The sequence below is a fragment of the Zerene cesonia genome, chromosome 24, assembly GCF_012273895.1.
Source record: "Zerene cesonia ecotype Mississippi chromosome 24, Zerene_cesonia_1.1, whole genome shotgun sequence".
In the NCBI taxonomy this organism is placed as follows: domain Eukaryota; kingdom Metazoa; phylum Arthropoda; class Insecta; order Lepidoptera; family Pieridae; genus Zerene; species Zerene cesonia.
Window position 1 is genome coordinate 388193 of NC_052125.1, and position 21148 is coordinate 409340.

At 33.7% G+C, this 21148-nt stretch overlaps 1 protein-coding gene across 2 annotated transcripts; it reads left to right on the top strand.

The window, feature by feature from the left end:
• Window positions 1-330: 330 nt before the first annotated feature.
• Window positions 331-20044, top strand: LOC119836540 (androgen-dependent TFPI-regulating protein-like). Of its 2 annotated transcripts, none has more exons than XM_038361915.1 (4): window positions 331-779; window positions 16898-17038; window positions 17369-17589; window positions 18816-20037. In XM_038361915.1, the coding sequence occupies exons 1-4, from the start codon at window positions 552-554 to the stop codon at window positions 19138-19140; spliced, it is 915 nt and encodes a 304-aa protein (XP_038217843.1). In that variant the 5' UTR covers window positions 331-551; the 3' UTR covers window positions 19141-20037. The 2 variants fall into 2 exon arrangements, with proteins under 2 accessions (XP_038217843.1, XP_038217844.1); XM_038361916.1 differs by lacking the exon at window positions 331-779 and adding an exon at window positions 9144-9311 and having other exon boundaries at window positions 18816-20044.
• Window positions 20045-21148: the final 1104 nt, after the last annotated feature.

Sequence of the window (21148 nt, forward strand, 5' to 3'; positions counted from 1 at the left end):
TTCGTAATAAATTCATACGTTTAGAGTCAACTTAAGTAAAACAAAGATTTTTTTATTGTATCTCTCACTATATCAAGTTTGAGGAATAATTTATCTGCACATTTATAACCAAAAATAGCATATGAATAAATCAGTAAATAATACAAATTTAAAATTAAAAAAAGGTACAGTGAATACGCCACATTATTTAAAAATAATAATAATAGAACGCTTACATTAATTTATAATAATATCCATTCGAAATTAATTGTTATAAACTCCAAAGTGCGGATACCTATATAATATTCATGTTTTATTTTTTTATAATTGAATGAAACACGCGTAGAAATCATTAAAGAGGTTTACCTCTACACAGATACACGCGAATAATATCATGGCAACGCGTTTTTTTTAAAACGTTCCATTTTTAAAATGTGGCGCGAAATTGTATATACTTTTTCAATGTTATGAAATTTGGAATGTCAAATCGAACTGTGATTTTGTGTTTTTATTCATATAAGCAGTAATAAGTGTTTTTATATAGATAGGATATAATTATTTATGCGTTAATAATGGCAGACGTAGAAACTGGCTTGCCTAGTGTATCGAGTGTTGAAAGAAGGTGTAGTTTTCATTTGTTTGTTAGGACCGCCTATCATTTGTTATATTTTTTGGGGCATAATGCAGTCTTGTGCTGGGCCATGTACATATGGTATAAAATTGGTGACGCATCCACGAAGCACCCAGTAATACAGAATCTAAAATACTTGGCGCCTGCTTTTTTCACTAATTGGAATTTTGTAAGTATTATTTGTATTTCTTTAGTTGATTTCCCGCGACTATATTATATTTTTTTGTTTTCAATTGGTAAATAAAGACTTTTTGAAACCGATATTATACTGACCGATTAATCGAATTTTATTGTATGAATCGCGTTTAAAATCTGTCCATAAGCAATATTCTTATTTTGTTCAATTTATAAAATCACCAGCTGCGCTCCGCGGTTTCAGCCGCGTAAGTACATATCCCGTAGGAATATCGGGATAAAAAGTTGCCTATATGTTATTCCAGCTGTCCAGCTATCTACGTAGCAAATTTCATTGCAATCGGTTCAGTCGTTTTTGCGTGAAAGAGCAACAAATACACACACCTTACAAAATTTTCATTTATGATATTAGTAGGATTACTAGGATAGGATTTAAGGCAAATAAAATATAACTATAGTGAAATGCAAAAATTATTAAGCTAATCGAGCCAAAATATCGTTTTCTTATATAATTCCCGATGGGTTAAAATCAATTGTTGAAATAAAAAAACAGCTTGACTCCGTGAATAATTCATGATTTAAAAATGACATTGCAGTTACCTTCTAAGGTCCTTCACTTCGATATTTAATTCGATAGGATTAAAACAAAATTGATCCTATATGACTATATAACATAGTAACTAACTATTTAGTACTATGTGGTATATAAGGCACTTGAAAGTATAACACTTCTGTGACAAACATGGTTAAAAAGAGTTACATAATCTTAGGGAATTCGGACAAAATCTAAGGGAATTTATTATTTATTTGTAATATTTTACAATGTTTACCGCGACCGGTTTAATGACATAATAATTTCGTTATAGCTTTAGGTAGCGTGATTTTAATTTATGAAATATATTTATATCATATATATATATATCATATTTTAATCAATTAAAATATTAGATGTCTGTATAATGCATGTATTAGGTTTGGTTAAGTTAGGTTTAGGTTTAAGACATTTATTCCTATTAAGATATAAAGTCACTTAATTATTAACACGAGATAAAATTTAGAACATTGATTAGATTTTTGCACATGATTTAGATTAGGAAATACATAATATTACTAGCTGCGCCCCGTGGTTTCACCCGAGTATGTCTGTATCCCGTAGGAATATCGGGTTAAAAGTTGACTATGTGTTATTCCAGTTGTCTAACAGTCTACGTACCAAATTACTTACTACTTACGTTTTTTTAAGTGTAACAAACACATCCATCCTCACAAACTTTCAAATTTATAATATTATAGCAGGATAGGATAATACTGTCGCGGACGTATACTAACCAGTTCCCTTGACCCCTTCACTAAAGCGGCTCGTCGGAACATAGCGGGGTTTTAGTCGGTAGGAATCCGACATAACCCACGGCCTCTTTCCCGGGGGGGGCGTGGGTATGTATGTAAGATTTCCCCACTATGAAAAAAAGATAGGTTATTACTATTATCCAAGATGTATATCCATTCACAGTTTATCCCTTCTTTCCAGCTGTCGATCCTTTCCTTATGCTCAGTTGTTAACTATGACATAAAAAAACTCGTTGAGCGGTGATACAAAGTTAAAATATATAACACAAAAAACTACACACACACACACACACACACACACACACTACAAAAAAACTACACAACACACGTCATATAGGCTTTAAATAACCTAGATGAGATTGACTTTAAATAGGACTACGTATGCACTATGTAATTTCATCCATAAAAGCTAATAATAAAACGCTGGAGATTTTGTATGATTGAACGTGCGCATCTCAGGAACTGCTGGGTCGAAAAGGTTTACCTATGTATTATACCAGCTGTACGCAGACAACTTGCAACAGCCTTAAAGTGTCTAAAACTAGACCATATATAAATGATCGATGATGAATAACTCGGGAGATATTGGCTTTCAAACATAGAGGCCTATAAAATTTTCCTTACCCTTCCCAGTAGAGGCGTAAGGTCTGCAATTGGCCTTACGCCTCTCCAAATGTTCATGGGCGGTGGTAGTGCTTACCATCAGGCGACCCACCAGCTCCATTGCCGGCTATAACATAAAAAAAGAAATAATTTGGGATTCTGTCACAATCTTATCAATGTATATGTACGGGCTAGCCGTACATCCTGATTCAGCGCTTTATACGACCGTCTTCAATTATGACTTATTAAGTCAGTCTGCAATAGCGACTCGTGTAAGTCGCTCGGGGTTATATATCATCATATCATTAATCATTATATCATCAAATATCAATATACGAGCATCATATCAAGCAAGAGTGAAGAACTTCATCACCTATTTGCGTATTAATAGATCACTACAATTACATTGTATACGATAAATATAGATTTAATTTCTTTATAAATCTTATGTACTCACAACTCAGGGTCGATCGAGAGAGGAATTTGCCGCGATAATATCCAGTCTCGTATTACGTGGAATTTTATACAAATAACGACGTTACCGTGTATGAGAATTACATGTAATTTTGTTACTATTTATTGTTTTTTTTTTTGTTGTCTTTGACGGATCTAGAATACAACATCCATAGAGAAGAAAAACCGAGATATAAAGAAAATATCTTGACAATGAATATAAAAAAAGTTAGAAAACAGATTATAGATATTAGGCATCACGGTAATTTTACAAAATTTATTTTTGTATGTTCGTATCGTTTTCAAGCAAAAACCATTGGACTCCCAATTTCAGTTCTATCTTCATACCAAATTTTGTCAAAATCGGTTCAGTGGTTTCGGCGTGAAAGCGCAACAGACAGACAGACATAGTTAGTAGGGATGTATGCTAGTATGTAACCGACTCCTTTAGACTTGATTTCGATGAATTATAAATGTGCACATTTAATTCAAACTACTTACACTTATAGGTGACAATACAATAGTTTCCTTATATTACTTCAATTTAATGATATTTTGATCAAGATTTAAAACAGTTTTAGGAAACGTATCTACGACTATGTATGTATCCATTTGGTGAAAATAAATATCTTAATTTTATCTCCAGATTCTGAGAAAGACTTCTACTTATGTTTCTATCTTATTTTTCACTCGTAAGAGCGTGATAATCCTACTATAATAATATTATAAATGCGAAAGTTTGTAAGGATGTGTGTGTGTTTGTTGCTCTTTCACGCAAAAACTACTGAACCGATTGCAATGAAATTTCGTACGTAGACAGCTGGAAATAACATATAGGCCCCTTTATACCGAGATTCCGACGAGATACGGACTTTTACGCGGGTGAAACCGCGGGGCGCAGCTAGTATTTTAATATGTGCAAATGATAGTAATATAAAGCGTTACAAGTAAACGTGATTTATATTTATATTAAACACGTGCGCTATCATTGCCTTATGACTAGGATAATCTTGATATATCTTGATATATATTATGTGTCACGTTGTTTGTCCGCGATGGATTCCTAAACAACTCAACCTTTCATTTTTCAAATTTTCAAATTTATACACCATGTGCAGTTTGATCCAATTTAAAGATAGGATAGTTTATATATCGATATATATCGATAAATGGCTATCCGGGCGGAGCCGGGACGTGCAGCTTGTTATATATAAAATCCACCTTTAGCTTTATTGTTTTTGTACTGATATAGTGTAGAGATTTTAATGAGTTTAGTAGAATATGCTCTAGGACATACATACCGTTTTAAAAACAATACTTCCAAATACAATGTTATCACATAAACTAAGTCGCCCTAATAGCTTTAGTTTAGAAATTAAAAACTTTTTAACGGATTTTAAACGCGATTTATTCATTATATTATTAACCCGACGTTTCGAACACTTTACAGCGAGCGTGGTCACGGGGAGACTGAGATGTTATATGTCTTGAAGGTCATACAAAAATTGTTTTTTGTGAACTACCTCCACCTATTTCGCAGTTGGTATGTGGAGTATTTTAACCAACTGCGGAGAAAACTCCGTTAAAAAGTTTTTAATTTCTAAATGTATAATACTCGCGCAAAATCAAACACAAGAAAATACTAAGCTTTAGTTTAGTCTAGCTGTTGCCCGTAGCTTCACACGCGCGGTCTTAATAAATTTTCATAGTACAATCTTAGATCCCCTATTTCATCCCCTTGGGGATAGAATTTATCAAAATCCTTTCTTAGCGGATGCCTACGTCACTACATCTATCTGCATGGCAAATTCTAGCCCGATCCGTCCAGTGGTTTGGGCTGTGCGTTGATAGATCACTATGTCAGTCAGCCACTTTTGAGTTATATATATTTAGACAAACTGTCATTCAGTCTTGACTTTTTAAGATATCTGTATCACGGATAACACAATAAAATACTAGTGCCTTTATATTTAGGATATATTATAATTTATGATAATTATTTCCTACAAAAACGACCCATATCCCTAGGATATGTACCACTACAGATTATATAATTATATTTAAATATATATAGTAAATAGAAATTAATGACTCAAACACCATTCAAAATCGTAAAATAAATAAATACTATAAGCGCTACCCACTCATCTATTTGAACTTTGAAGTTGATAAAAACTGCATCAAATCTCACCAATTTCATATCAAATAGAAAAAGAATCACGCCATTTGGGTGAAAAACCCAGATAGATCGAATAACTAAACAAAAGCATAAATGCGTTTGAATCGAGAACATCTCGACAAATAAGGGATTAGTGAGTTTTTCGATTCTTTAAAATTTTCTCATTTATAAAGCACTAGTACACAGATATTATAAATGCGAAAGTTTGTAAGGATGTGCGTGTGTTTGTTATTCTTTCACGCAAAAACTACTTAACCGATTGCAATGAAGTTTGGTACGTAGACAGCTGGACAAGTGGAATAACATATAGGTAACATTTATCCCGATATGTCTATGGTATACGGACTTACGCGGGTAAAACCGCGGCGCGCAGCTAGTAATATATAATTGATATAAAAAATTATCCGTCCCGCGGTTTCACCCGCGTAAGTCCGTATCCCGTAGGAATATCGGAATAAAAAGTTGCCTTTATGTTATTCCAGTTATCCAGCTGTCTACGTACCAAATTTCATGGCAATTGGTTCAGTACTTTTTACGTGAAAGAGTAATAAACATCCATACATCCATACAAACTTTCGCATTTATAATATCAATAGGATAATATTATTATAATTAAAATTCAACTATTTATAAACACGGAATTCTAAAAACTGGTTCATTTCAAAATTTTATGGACTTGTAACAACTTATGACGTACATAATGTATATAAAAACAACATTTAAACCTGCTTGATATTCCGAATGCATATTTACCATTGACACAAGAAAATCTATCATTCAACTAATATTATAAATACAAAAGATTGTATGGATGTTTGGATGAGAAATATTTTTCTATTCTTTCAAAAAATTTCTCATTTATGAAAAGCATTCCAATGCTATAAAACTAAAAATTAAATTTGGATGTTTGGATGTTTATTCCTCTTTCTCGCGAGACGTTTAACTGTATGATATTTGAAGACGTATCAGAGCATAGATTATACACTTATATACTGGATTAGGGTCTGGATTAGCACATAGGATACTTTTGGCAAGCGCTTCCACCGCCCATAAACATTCGCAAGGCGTAAGTTCGTTTGAAGACATTACGCATCTTAATATAGAATGCCAACTTTTAAAGAAGGGGTAAGGAAGGGACTGGGAGAGGTCGGGAAAAGGATACGGGCCTCTCGCTCCCCCACTCACCGAATTAAGCATAGTAGCATTGGCATTACTATTTCACGCCGATATTCTGTGAATAATATATAGGCAACTTTTTATCCCGATATTCCTACGGGATGCGGACTTGCGCGGCGCATCTAGTAAAACATAAATAATTACTGTGAGATAACTTAACTAAAATAATTAAACTTAACAGAATCACAACTTCAATATTAACTACATGTAGGTGCGTTGTTTTTCTGAATATTTAGATTTTAAATAATACCTATACTAATATTATAAAGCTGAAGAGTTTGTTTGTTTGAACGCGCTAATCTCAGGATATACTGATCCTATTTTAAAAATTCTTTCAGTGTTAAATAGCCCACTAATTGAGGAAGGCTATAGGCTATATATGTACTACGGGCGAAGCCGGGGCGGACAGCTAGTTAGAAATAAAACGCGATGTTTAAACAAATATTCACAAAATAACAATTTCTTCATACGGAAGTAGAATATTATTCGCATATTGCGATATAAATGAAGGTCCATTTATATAATTATGATGTTATCTTGCACTAGCTTACCATCCGCGGCTTCGCTCGCGTTGTCGAAGCAAAAGGAGGCAGTCCGAGGGGAACTATACGGGAATACCTTAGGACTTATGTAGAATTCTCGTGTTATAATGTTAGTTACCTTACTCCTCCGAAACGGGTGGACCAATTGTAATATAATTTTGTGTGCATATCGGGTAGGTCTGAGAATCGGCCAACATCTATTTTTTATAACCCTAAATGATAAACAGCGTTTGCCGGGTTAGCTAGTGTTAATATAAAAACGATCTTATGTTTTCAATGGTCTTAAATTATCTCTGTACCAAATTTCATTAGTTCATTTGTTTTGGCGTATTTAAGAGACAGACAGACAGAGTTCGTATTTATAACACTAGTTTTACGCTCGTGGCTTAGTCCACGTTCCCGTTCCCGTTGGATTTCCGGGATTAAACCTATGGCATTTCCCAGCTCTCAAGTTATCTTGCTCAGAAATTTCATCCAAATCGGTTCAGTGGTTTAGGCGTGAAGATGAGACAGACAGACAGACAGAATTTATCATTATATATTAATAACAATTTGCTATTGTAATCTATACATTCGTATTTATGGATTCATAATCTAGGTTAAACTTGTGACCTAGACTCAGATTATTTATGCTTAATTATAGCTATTCTTTTGTTTATAGACACAACAATTGAATTGTTAATGTTAATAAAACTAGGAAGTCTATTTAAAAGTATAGGAAAATACTTAGGTTTCATCTATTTTTGATGTTTTAATAGACGATTTGACACTATTCAATCGATTACAAAAAAGAGCATATCAATTGAATTGTATTTTTTGTGTTTGTAACCTCTTAACGTTTTATTGGGTGAACCGATTTTCATGATTCTTCTTTTATTTGAAAGCTGCTGCCTCCTGTGTGGTCTCATTTAAATTTGGTTTACTTCTGACTTTGATGGGGGTTTAATTTTTGAATAATTAATCGTTAATGTAAATTTTCATCTGTTATTTATAATTAGGAAACCATGAATTATAGGTATATCAAAATCACAAATGCGATCGTTGTTTTTTGTCACTTTCTCACTCCCAAAACGGCTAAACCATTTTTATGAATCTATGCTAACAAGTAATGTTTGTAATGAGAAAACTTAATATGCAAGTTAAAATAGTATTCCTAACTGGATAATACAGTTTAAGTATATTCAGCGTCACATGGTTTCACCTGCGGAACTAATAAGTTAAAAACCTGAGTTTTCCCTCATTATATCAGCTACCTACTAATTAAGTCCCATCAAAATCAGTCCAACCGTTCCAGAGATTAACCGGAACAAACACAAAAAATTGCAAAGATAATATATTTCGTACATACATCTATACATATACTATACGTACGTAGTCAGTATGTGGGTAATATTTATCCCATACAAGCTGCGGCTCGCGGTTTCACCTGCGTAAGTCCGTATCCCGTAGGAATATCGGGATAAAAAGTTGCCTATATGTTATTCCAGTTGTCCAGCTATCTACGTACCAAATTTCATTGCAACCGGTTCATTAGTTTTTGCGTGAAACAGCAACAAACACACACATCCTTACGAATTTTCGCATTTATAATCATCATCATCAGCCCATATATGTTCCCACTGCTGGGACTCAGGCCTCCTGTGAGGGTTCAGGCCATAATCCACCACGCTGGCCAAGTGCGGGTTGGCAGATGTCACATGCCGTCAAACTTTTAATTCTTGGACATGCCGGTTTCCTCACGATGTTTTCCTTCACCGTTGAAGCAGTGGTGATGTTATCTACATGCGCAGATAAATTGAAAAATCAATTTATTTCCTGCGCGCTCGCCCGGTATCGAACCCCGACTTATCGATTTTGAAGTCCGAGGTTCTCACCACTGAGCCACCACTGCTTTGCTGCACTGCCGCATTTATAATATTAGTAGGATAAACATTCGTATCTTACTGCATCAGATGTCTACTCGGACGGAGCCGGGGCGGACAGCTAGTCGAATAAAGCTTCATACCTTCCACAGATTCCAAATCCAGCACCTTGACCCTTGAACAGTGATTATATAATCATTTACATAAGTTTTATTGCAAGAAAACACCTTGTACAGTAACTACGCATTATAATGTGGAGAGACAAAAAAATTATATTGTATTTAAAATTATTATTTCACAGTGTTACTATATTATTCGATCTGGGTGTTGGTTTGGTAACCATATTGTATTTTGGATTTAGTGGTCCTGTGGATTTAAGGGTTTTATCAAGTGCTGGAAGTGTGGTGAGTTATATGTATGTATAAGTAAACACCTGTTGGTTAGATTTTTTGTCATAGCGGGTAACTGAGCTGGTGGTTGATGGTAAGCGATCACCGCCCATGAACATTCGTAGAGGCTTAGACCTCTGCGAATGCGCTGTCTGATTTTAAGGGGTGAAGGATATAAGGAATGGAGTGGGACGGGTGAGGAAAAGGAAATGGGCAGCTCCCGCACCCACCGTACGAAACACAGTAGCATGTCACTATTTCACGCCGGTTTATATGGGTGTGGTACTTACGTCGTGTGTTATATACATTTTATTTAGCTAGCACTAAAATAGGTACCTGATATTGTTGATCAGAGACAAATAAGGGGGCGTTCATCAAAAAATCCTGAGAAATGTCTCACGTAATTTATGGACGCCCCCTAAAGTTGTTTTATTTTATTGATAGATACTGAATCTAGTTCCTGTGAGATTACAATGACTTCAAGGAGACTAGGACTAAGACTAAGATTTTTTTTAAACAATTGGCATATATATATGTCACCGTTAGATTTTAAATATCGTTAGATTACAATCTATCAAGCGAGATTGTAAACTATCGATAGATTGTGAACCGTATCATTATGATTGCAATTTGACTCATTATTCTTCGTTATATTGTAATCTACCGAAGCGAAACCGTTAAATTACAATCTGTCTCGCGTCAAATTGTCAACTGTCTGCAAGTTCTTCCTGATTGGTCGGTCTATGTCCCCGTAGAGTTAGAAATGAATTAGATAACCTAACCTAACCTAACCTAATCATATTTTTTACGCCTTGATTTGATCGTTCTATACTTCGTTGGCTTTGTGGATATCTTGGTCTTCCATTTTACAAGCAGGCCGCATTTTATTCGAAAGATAATATGTTATTTTCAAGACAAAATCAATTTAAAATCACGAAAACATAGGTGTTTACATACGACAGCTAACGAAATAACAAACAAATATGGCTTGTGGCCGGGGTGGCCCGGGCACATACCGTTCAACCAATCAGAGCGCGAGTTGCATTCCGTCCTACGCCGGTTCACAATTTGACCGCTTCCCATCGATAGATTACAATCATGCAAAAATGATGCGTTAAATTATAATCTCAACCGTGATAATCATACGGTTGAGATTTTCAGACATGATGTATTTTATTATGTATTTAAGTTAAGCAACGGTTGGCACGGTCAAAAATTGGATGGGTGATGAATTTTTGATGCAGTTGCTTTTTATTTGTGACGCGAATCCGACTGGCAGTTGTCCGATTTCTTTAGTTTATATCCCGGTTCAAGCCGGGCAAATGGGTTCTTATTAAGAACAATTCTCATAAACACGTTACGAAGAGTTAAGATACAGCTACGTTTAGTATTTTTATATGGATTTAAATTTTGTGCGCCTACGCTTATAAATTAGCAATTACCAAGCTAGTAAGTATAACATTATATCGTGATAGGATGTGCAAAATATTTGTAAATGGTCGATAGCATGACGATCGCTTCATTTCTCTGTAGTTAGTTATCTGTATATATAATAATATTGCATTTAATTTGAACTTGATTGAAACTTGTTAAATGTTTGAAAAATATAACAAATAGAGAAGCTTTGATGATTGATTTTTTATGTAAAAATATCCTATGATCACGGAGCTCAACTACACAACCAAATTTCATCTAAATCGGATCAGGGGTTTAGGCGTGAAGAAGAGACAGAGTTAATTACGCATTTATTTAACGCGATTATAACTATTATAATGTAAATAATATTTAGATGATAAGTTTATTTAAATAACTATGTAAGAATTATAATAAATTATTATCCATTGCACTCTGTTTTAGAAACATAATTAAGTCTCAATCTATTATATTGTTTGAAATTATTATATTGTTAAGATGAAGCAAGGTATTTATGCAACGCAAAATTATTGTAACACGCTGTTACGAACCACTGAAATTACAAACAATTAGTTTTAAAACATTTTTCAAACGCCTTAAAATTTATGATCGTCTGCAGTAAGATAAATCAGATGAATATATGTTCAGGATAGATATTATTTGGATAGCGTTTTGAAATCGCAATGCTTCAAAATACCATAGTAAAGATAAAGATACCGCAAAACAATTATCTTAAGTATTAAAAACTATATTAATAGACAGGCAATAAATCTGATTTTTTATTAACTATAGCTAGTGTGTAAAACTTTTACAATCAACAGATTTTTGTTTTCTATGTTTATTTAAACAGGAGTAGCTACGAAACTATTGAAATCTAAAACCATATATTCAAAGAACAAAAGGAACTACTGATCCATGCTCTATGGACGAAGATAAACTAAAAAAATGTTATCACCAAATTATTAACAAATACTTAACTATCACATTATCAGCTAAACAATAAGCAATATGATATGATTGAATGGTTGGACTAGAACTGATTATTCAATTGCCAGTTTAAAAAACTCCCTAAATTTGGGTAAATATTAATAGTATGGGTTTATTTATTCATTCTTTATTGCTCTTAAAAGAATAAAAAACTTAATAAAATTACAATTTAAACAATTGTCTTTTCGCTAGATAGCGATTTCTTCCAGACAACCAGCCGTACGGAGAGAAATTAGATAGAGGAGGGCATAAATATAATACGATTATCCTTTTATGTCCAGTCTTTTATATTATTACAAATGTACTATATAATCTATGATTAAATGATAAAGAATGATGCCACAACATACGCCATGTTATCAGGTTCAAATACATCAAATTCCATTCAAAACTGTTCAGCCGTTGTTCACAACATAATTTTCGTATCTACTCCTATGTAGTTAGCATTAATAAATAAAAAAACGAATAAATTACGACTTTTTTCCGTTCTCTTCACAAGGATTGCCGCTTCATAAGTTACTTTCGTAATTCCTTTTATATTTTTATTAACATAATATAACTAAATGATAAATAATTATGAAGGAATTTGTTGATATGTCATAAGGTAAATTGTTTATTAATAAAGGATAGGAATTATCTGATTAACGCTTATTGTTAAAAAATTTGTTTAATTAAATGACTTTAATTAAACAATTATTTTCAATTTAGTTTTGCTTTATATTATCTGTGGTCTTGAAAAAAATAATTAAAATTATATGTAACTAAAACATACAACACTAATAAATAAAAGAATTTAATTAATCGCTTTAAAATCAAAATAATTAAATTTATAAGTGCAGTTGTTAATATTTTTTACATAAAATTAAGCGCAATCTTTATAAAAAATAACATATATTTTAATATATTACAAAATATCGGGAAGAATACTTGAATATGGCAACATTCTAAACCAATGCACATACCCTCTTCTCGGCAATTAGTCGCCCAAAGACCGGGCGTCTAATAGTTAAGTTTTTAGTTATAATTATTAATAATGGAAGATTTCATATTATTCCGCGAAAATAACATATTTTATAACGTATTGTGTTTTTTGATAACTGAAAACGAGAAATTATTCAATCGAAATGATGCAGTTTTGTATTGGAGGACAGTTTTTCATATAATGGGTATTCTTCACCATGCCTATATAGCCCTGTTTGCGAATGGCCTAGGTCTAGATTTACACCCTAACCCGGATATAAAATGCCTGTACACTTACCGCCTAGCGTACCTAACCGGATGGAACTTTGTAAGTTATTTTATATTATTATTTATTAACCGACTTGCAACAAAGGAAGTTTTATATTTGTATGTGTATGTGTGTTATTGATAATTTGTTTTCAGTAACGACTTAAAATCATTAATTTTCACCGTCAAACAATATAATACAAGTATTGATTGAAAATTGAAATCCGTTAAATTTAATATATTTAATATTTAGGTGTATTTATTATTATTACAACATTTTGCGTTGGTTTTATTTTAATCTGTTGTTGTATGACCAAATAAACAATATAATAACATTTGAATTCATCATTGCATAGTCTAGTTTATATAAACACTAGCTTTTACCCGCGGTTTCGCACGCGATAATTAAGAGTAGTTATTAAACTACATATAATCACATTTAATAAGACGTGATTATACATACAAACCTTCCTCTTAAATCACTCTATTTAATAAAAAAAAAAACCCATGAAAATCCGTTGCATTGTTTTAAAGATTTATATACATCGGGACATGGGGACAGAGGAAGCGACTATGTTTTGTACTATGTAGTGATTTATTAATAAAAATGAGGGTAGATAAAACTAAACTACGATGTGGATCACAATATGAGAAACAATTGTATTTTATCTTAAAAGATATATTAACTAAATTGTAACTTATACAGAGTGCATGGTAATTATTTAATCCCGGCGATCCTAATCAGGATAATAAGATAAACTCATGAAATTTGATCCTTGATACGTGTATAAGGTTTGAATTAAATCTGTCCGTTTCAAGTGGGTCAAAATCGAGTCTAAAGCAATCGGTTACATACAAACATACAGGTGAAGCTAATAAAAGTGCTTTTGGATTATTTAAGATTCTTATTCACCCAAACATTCAAATTTATTAGAAAATTATTATTATAAATAGGGAAGATTTCCAGTTTCGTCCATGGATATAAAAACAAAGGGTTCTAAAATTGACTGAATATTTTTTCTTTTCGATAACTCCCAACTTAAAAAAGAAATGAGATCTTATTCTTGGCTGGATTTTTTTTTTCTTTGTTACTCGATAACTCTGTGTGTGATCAACCGATTTACGTGATTCTTTGTGTGTTTGATAGGGAATTGTTGTCATTCGGACCTTAGAATTAAATAAATACACTCCCCAAGGATGGTTGGTGATATTTTTAGAAGAAGAGGGCTATCCTACTAATATTATAAATGCGAAAGTTTGTAAGGATGTGTATGTGTTTGTTGCTCTTTCACGCAAAAACTACTGAATCGATTGCAATGAAATTTGGTACATAGACAGCTGGACAACTGGAATAACATATAGGCAACTTTCTATCCCGATATTCCTACGGGATATGGACTTACGCGGGTGAAACCGCGGGGCGCAGCTAGTAGATTAATATTCCACGAATTCACAAATAGCTTATTTGTATTATTAATAAATGAATAATATTTATATATGTTCAATGAACCATTATGTTCATTAATTATATAATTAATAGATTGTTATTTGTGGATCATGATTTATCTACGTGTGTTGCGGCTAAATATAGCATATTTGGCAAAATAAATAAATCTAAAATGTTTAGAACCTTAAATGTTTACAGTTGAAAAAAATATAATATATAAAAATATAAGATATCAACTAAATAACTGTTTCTAATTTAAATAATCGATATAGTTTATAGTGCCTACATAGTCTGTATGCGTTATCCATCGGTCTATAAATATATTTAACTAGCTGCGTTCCGCGGTTTTTAATTAATTTAAAAATCCGTTCGGTAGTTTTAAAGTTAGACAGACAACAGGCGGCAAGAAGAGAATTTGTTTTTATTTAATTTAATTTTTTTTTATTTTATTTTATTTTATTTATATATATTATATAGTGATATTTTATACATAATTTTAATCAGATTCAAATACCGTGATGTTTCTTTCTCTCTTATGAAAAAAAAATTATTTCAGAAAGAGATATAAATAGTATTAAATAGCTATTTCGTTTGTTGGACGTTTTTTAATTGGATGTTTCAAGTAGTTTCCTGCGACATCAAACTTGACCTCTTAGTCATAAAATCATTGATAAAGCTGAGTCGATGTTTTGTTTGTTTATCGATAAATATATCGGGATTGCATGAAACCTTGAAAGATTCCTTTTTAGCGTTCCGTAGCCAAGTAAAACTGGACCCTATTTCCAAGACGATTCACTTCACTATCCGTCTGCCCGTCCGTTTGTCACGAGGCTCTCTCACGAAACGTGATAGTGAGACAGTTGAAGTTTTCAGAGATGATGTTTATATTTGTTGTCGCTAACAAACTATAGAAAATCTAGGTTAAGCTACTTTGGGCACGGTCATAAATTGGATGGGTGACAATTTTTTGTTGTTGCTGTTAAGCTTATTTTTCGACTTTCGCCAGTCTGTGACACTTGACCGATTGTAAATATTCGCATATGAGTCTTTTACTGTATGTTCAGTCTCTAAAAAACATAAATGGTTGTTAGTCAGCGTCCATCCAGCGCCAATAAACAAAAACCGACATTTTTTCTATAAATTAAATGACATAGAAACCTCGTAGTTATATCAGTTGTGATATAATTGTGATGTTTAGGACATGGTGTCGAAACACATGATAATGTCACGTGACCAGCCCTTTGACCGAGTCAACGACCTTCCAGATAATGTATTTAGGTGTTACAAAACAACTATAATACTAGCTCAGCGTGTGGTCTTGCTTGGGGTACTGGGTTGGTTTAAATTTTAGGTTAGATGACTATTTTAAAATTTTAAATTATTATATGATCCATAATAGAAATCTATTTTCTCGTAAAATAAATTTGAAATGTATTTCCCCCTCCTTTTCTACCCCCTTGAATGCTTAACGTAATTAATGGAGGACTGGGTTGTATCTATAATGTTTTTAACAACTGCCCAGCAGATATTTAAAAAAATATATTATTATTTTGTTATTGGTTATCCGTGTAAGTGAAAATGCGAATGATGATGGATCCGGTTTCAAATCCGTAATAGACGGAGACACGCGGCAGACAGATGTCCAAAGTCTATTACTAATTAGATAACATTTGCCCTTACTGATAAATTTATAAACAGTGCACGTTTGCGCTTATACGTTTATATTTTACAGTCAATTATCTATGAAATTTTTGATAAATTTGTTGTTGTTTGTAAGTAAACTAAACTTTTGTATAAAAAACTAATTTAAAATAAATAAAAAAATTACAATTACCACGAAAAACAAGAAAGGTGTGTATGTATTATATATTGGAGATTTATTATGTTAATTATAATTGATAAAAGAATATACCAGGTATATTTATTAAACAAAAAAAAACCCGCCATCTATTTCGTCAAAGTCGATTTAACATATAATAATAAATTCTATTTTATTTATCAATTCTAACATAAATATTTCCTGCATTACATTAAGATTACGTTCTAAGGAATATAAAAAAACGATATTTGATAATTTTTTAACAATAACAAACAAACATTTATTATTTAATTATTTCCTAAATATAGCTATATATAGTTTATTTATTTAACTTCTCAAACAATCAACATGTCTAGCAACACCTATTATGTCCCTAAAACGCCAACAAAGCACCAATGTTGCTAGGGGTCAAGAGTAGTATTGTCCACTGTTCGTCGTCCTCCTTTCAGCCATGGGACGGCCACTGATGGACAAAGGCCTCCCTCCGACCGGTCACTGGCGACCTGCATCCAGCGCCTCCCCGCCACCCGGACCAGGTCGTCTGTCCGTGTGGAGTGGTAGTCGGATCTCATCCGGTGATTCTTAGCACCCTTCGCCATGCCCTTATCATGACCGCTGCTGTAGCCAGGACTAGCGGGGCTGCCGGGTACAGGGTGTTGGTTAGTGGTGTACCTGTTCCAAAAACTACAAATTTATATCTTTCCCCAGACTTTCCAGACGGTATTCCTCGGCCTGTCGCTACTGTACGATCTGCTGGAGTGGTTTGATAAGCACACTGGCAATGTGGCGGTCAAGATCAGGTACTGGCGAGATGTCCTCTTCTGCAGTGCTGTGGTGCCTTTTACTTTGGTGAGTTTTAGCGAACTAGCTTTTGTCTGCGGCTTCGCACGCGTTAAATTCGGAGTGGTTTATTTTAAAGATTAAATCATACATTGGGACATAGGGACAGCTTTAATAATAATAAGCCATAAGCTTTCTTCGTCTGTCCATATGACCCTTTGATGGTTTTTTTATAGAGTGATTCAAGAGGTAGGTTTATAAGTATGCTATCTTCTATTAAACTACTCCGAATTTAACTCGTGTGAAGCCGCGTACAAAAGCTAGTATTTTATACTTGTATAGAAGCAAAATGTTCTTTCTGCTTCATGTGCCGAAATGTTAAATCTGGTAATCTTTCAGTTTGTCACTTCAATGTTTTGGTCAGTCTACGCGATCGACAGAGAGCTGGTGTTCCCAACTATTTACGATGAGGTGGTACCCTGGTGGTTCAACCACTGCGTCCACACCAATATAGTGGTGGTGCTTCTGCTGGAGACCCTACTCCAAGCGAGGAGGAAGCCCACCGATGAGAAGGTGGAACAGACTATCTATTGGGGTGTGGCGTTCGCGTATGCTGTTGTGTGAGTTCTGATTTGTATTTTGTATCTATATTAAATAAAAGCTAAGGAGTTTGTTTGCATGCGCTAATCTCATTAACTGGTGGACCAATTTCAAAAATCCTTTGCCTTTACTCCAGTTCGCAACAGAGCGATTTATGATTCTTCTAGACGTAGACGGGGGGTTAAAAGTAACATATATTTTTAACTCGTAAGTATCTTTTTTACCGCGGTCAAGCATCTCATTCCCATGGTAACCTTTAACTACTTTTGACTACCGGTGAAGAGAAAAGGCACCGGCGTTCCTTCACAACTCACATCTCTCATTCAGAAGCCCTATTTAAGCCTTTCTTTTACTTATATTAATTAATAGACACAGAGTTTCTTGCCGACTCTTTTCTGTAGAAACTGCTTTCCGAACCGGTGGTTAATAATAAAACTGTTATGATCATTCGAAAGCGCTTCTATAAAAAATCTAATTGAAATATAATTAAATCTCAATGTGCGAGTCGAGCACGCTTCGGCACGAATTTGGCCAGCTCGCACAGGGGAAGTACCACACCCCCACAGAAGACCGGCGTGATATAGTACCATGCAATTGTGTTTCGTACGGTAAGTGGGAGAAGGCCCGTTTCCCTTCCATCTCCCACTCCACTCCTTCTTTCCAGTTGTGAATTCTTTCCTTATCCCTTAACCTTTTAAAGCGGATTGCTCATTCGCAAAGGCACTACCTTTGCGGATGTTGGTGTGGTAATTGTTTACCAGGCGAACCACCAGCTCAATTGACCGCTATGACATAAAAAAAGGTGTGTGTGCGATTCACATATGATAGAAGTGAAAATTCAGTAAATCGACAAAAGAATGAGATAAATATATATATAAAACTAGCTGCACCCGGCAAACGCTATTCTGCCTTACTCTTATAATTTAGGGGGATGAAAAATAGATGTTGGCCGATTCTCATAGATACCGGATTAGCAAAAATTTCATCAAAATCGGTCAAGCCGTTTCGGAGGAGTATGGTAAACTGTGACACGAGAATTTTATATATTAGATATAAAATAGTATGTATATTTCTGTCTCATTCTTTGCCGGCTTCATTCTACACATTTTTGTATTTGTGTCTCCTACCTGTCATTTTTTCCGTTGCATCAGCTTTGAAATCACAACGATTCTAAAGAAGTTTCACTTCAAAAAAATAAATGAATAGAAAGAGTAATTGTTTAAGTTTGAGTTTAATTCCCTTGCAGCTACTACACGATCTATTTCGCGACGCACAGATGGTTATACCAAGTGTTCGGCGTCATGACCTGGTGGCAGGTCTGCATCTACCAGATATTCATCTGGGGCATTTCCTATGTCTTCTACTTACTCCAGTTCCCCATCAACCGGCTGATCCACGGCCAAGAAGAAGAGAAGAGTTTAGAGCAGAAAGAGGACACTGCGAACAGCGTGGCGCAGAAGAGTGATACAGGTAAGGTCATCACGGACCTCAAGGCGCCGCCATTTTCCACAAGGTCGTGGAGCTTGAAGTTTCGCAGTTTGCGCAATCAGTTCGAAACGTCGCGGCTGTAGGGCGGGAAACGCGGCGTTTTTCATGATGTGTTTAGATATTTCGATAGATGTTTTTGTGAAAGTCAATATTGATGATATGATTGGTGGAGTTTCTGAGAGATCTTTCTTTACCATTTAAAAAAAAACAACAATATTTTTGAATAATATCAGTGTATTATGAATGTAGATTGCAGGATATAGTGATTATAAACGGCAAAAACGATTTGGATGTAATTTGGTACAGAGATAGATTGAGATCGGAGAAAGGACAAAGAATAAATAACCTCTGATCGTTTCTAAGAAGACCTAAAGATTTCATCGAATAATAAATCATAAATAATATCAATAAAAAAAATGTAGGAAATAAAAGTTACTTGGACTTAGACAATAATTAATATTGACGTTTAAATCAAAAATCATATGTTAAAGCTTTAATGTGATATCAAAAGCTTTATATATTATCACATAGCTTTATATATATGGCAATTTTTTAAATATCTATGAAATAAAATAAATATTTTAACTATTATTAACGTAGCTCTTATAATCAATTATATTTTTTGTAACATGGGGTCACCGTGGCGTCTTAAAGCGATGATAATTCAAGTGTGGGAAAGAGACAGAGCTATATAAGTCGTCTAGCACTGTCACCTTCCCACACCGGAATTAATACTGCATTAAAACGTCACGGTTCAGAACAATAAATAGATGTATTTTATATGGATAAATGGATGAAAAAACGCCGCGTTTTAATCGTTATTTAATAAGGCTTATGGTAATAGAAAATTATATTTGTTGTATCAATGAATAATTATAGTATTGGATTGTATAAACAGAAATTTATTTATGCCCCTCTATATAAACAATTCCCTTTCCTTATACATAATTTAACATTAATTTAAATGAAAACTTAGGTAAAAAGAATTGTTTTATATATGGGCTATTTATAATTATATGGTGATAGATAATAAATATATAGGATAACTGTTATCGTTTTATTTATCTACCCTCATCCTACATGAACTAAAACTTGTCTTATAATGCCTCAAAGTACAGCTTAATTTGATAGTGTGTTGAAAACATCCATTAATATTATAAACGCGAAGTTACGGATGGATGTATGGATGTTTGTTACAACTTGTATCTGTATAAAATTTGGTACAGAGATAGATTGTATCTGGAATAACACATAGGCCTTTAACCCGGCTTATATATAGCTAGTCGACTAATTCTACTATTTCTACTAATATTATTAATGTGAAAGTTTGTGAGGATGAATGTATGTGTATGTTTGTTACTCTCATGCAAAAACTACAGAACCTATTGCAATGAAATTTGGTACGTAGATAGCTGGATAACTGAAATAACAGACAGGCAACTTTTTATTCCGATATTCCTACGGGATACAGACCTACGCGGGTGAAACCGCGAGGCGCAGCTAGGAGTTTATATTTATTAGTGTATGTATGTTTGTTACTCTTTCACGCAAAAACTACAGAACCGATTGCAATTAAATTTTGTACGTACTTAGCTGGACAAATGGAATAACACATAGGCAACTTTTTATCCCGCTATTCCTACGGGATACAGTCCTACGCGGGTGAAACCGCGAAGCGCAGCTAGTAATACTATAAATTTGTTAGGAATAAATTACCAATTCTGATTCTGTGGCAAATTATTCTTCAAGCAACATAGTAGGGACCCAGGGTCAAAAGTCGGTCAATACATTTTTGCAAAAAATGCCTACATTTGACCGGGAAAGCTTATGTATAAATATAGCCCACGGGTGACCCGCGGCATATCTATACTTATATTATAAAGGTTTGTTTGAACGCACTAATCTCAGGAATTACTGGTCCGATTTGAAAAATTCATTCAGTGTTAGATTGCCTATTTATTGAGGAATGCCGGGGCGGACCGCTTGTATTTTATAAGGTAAGAGTTTAATATAACGTTAAGGCATATAAAGATGTGAAAAAAAGAAAAATATTTTTAAAATTTTTTATTGTTTTTACAATCTTAAAAATAA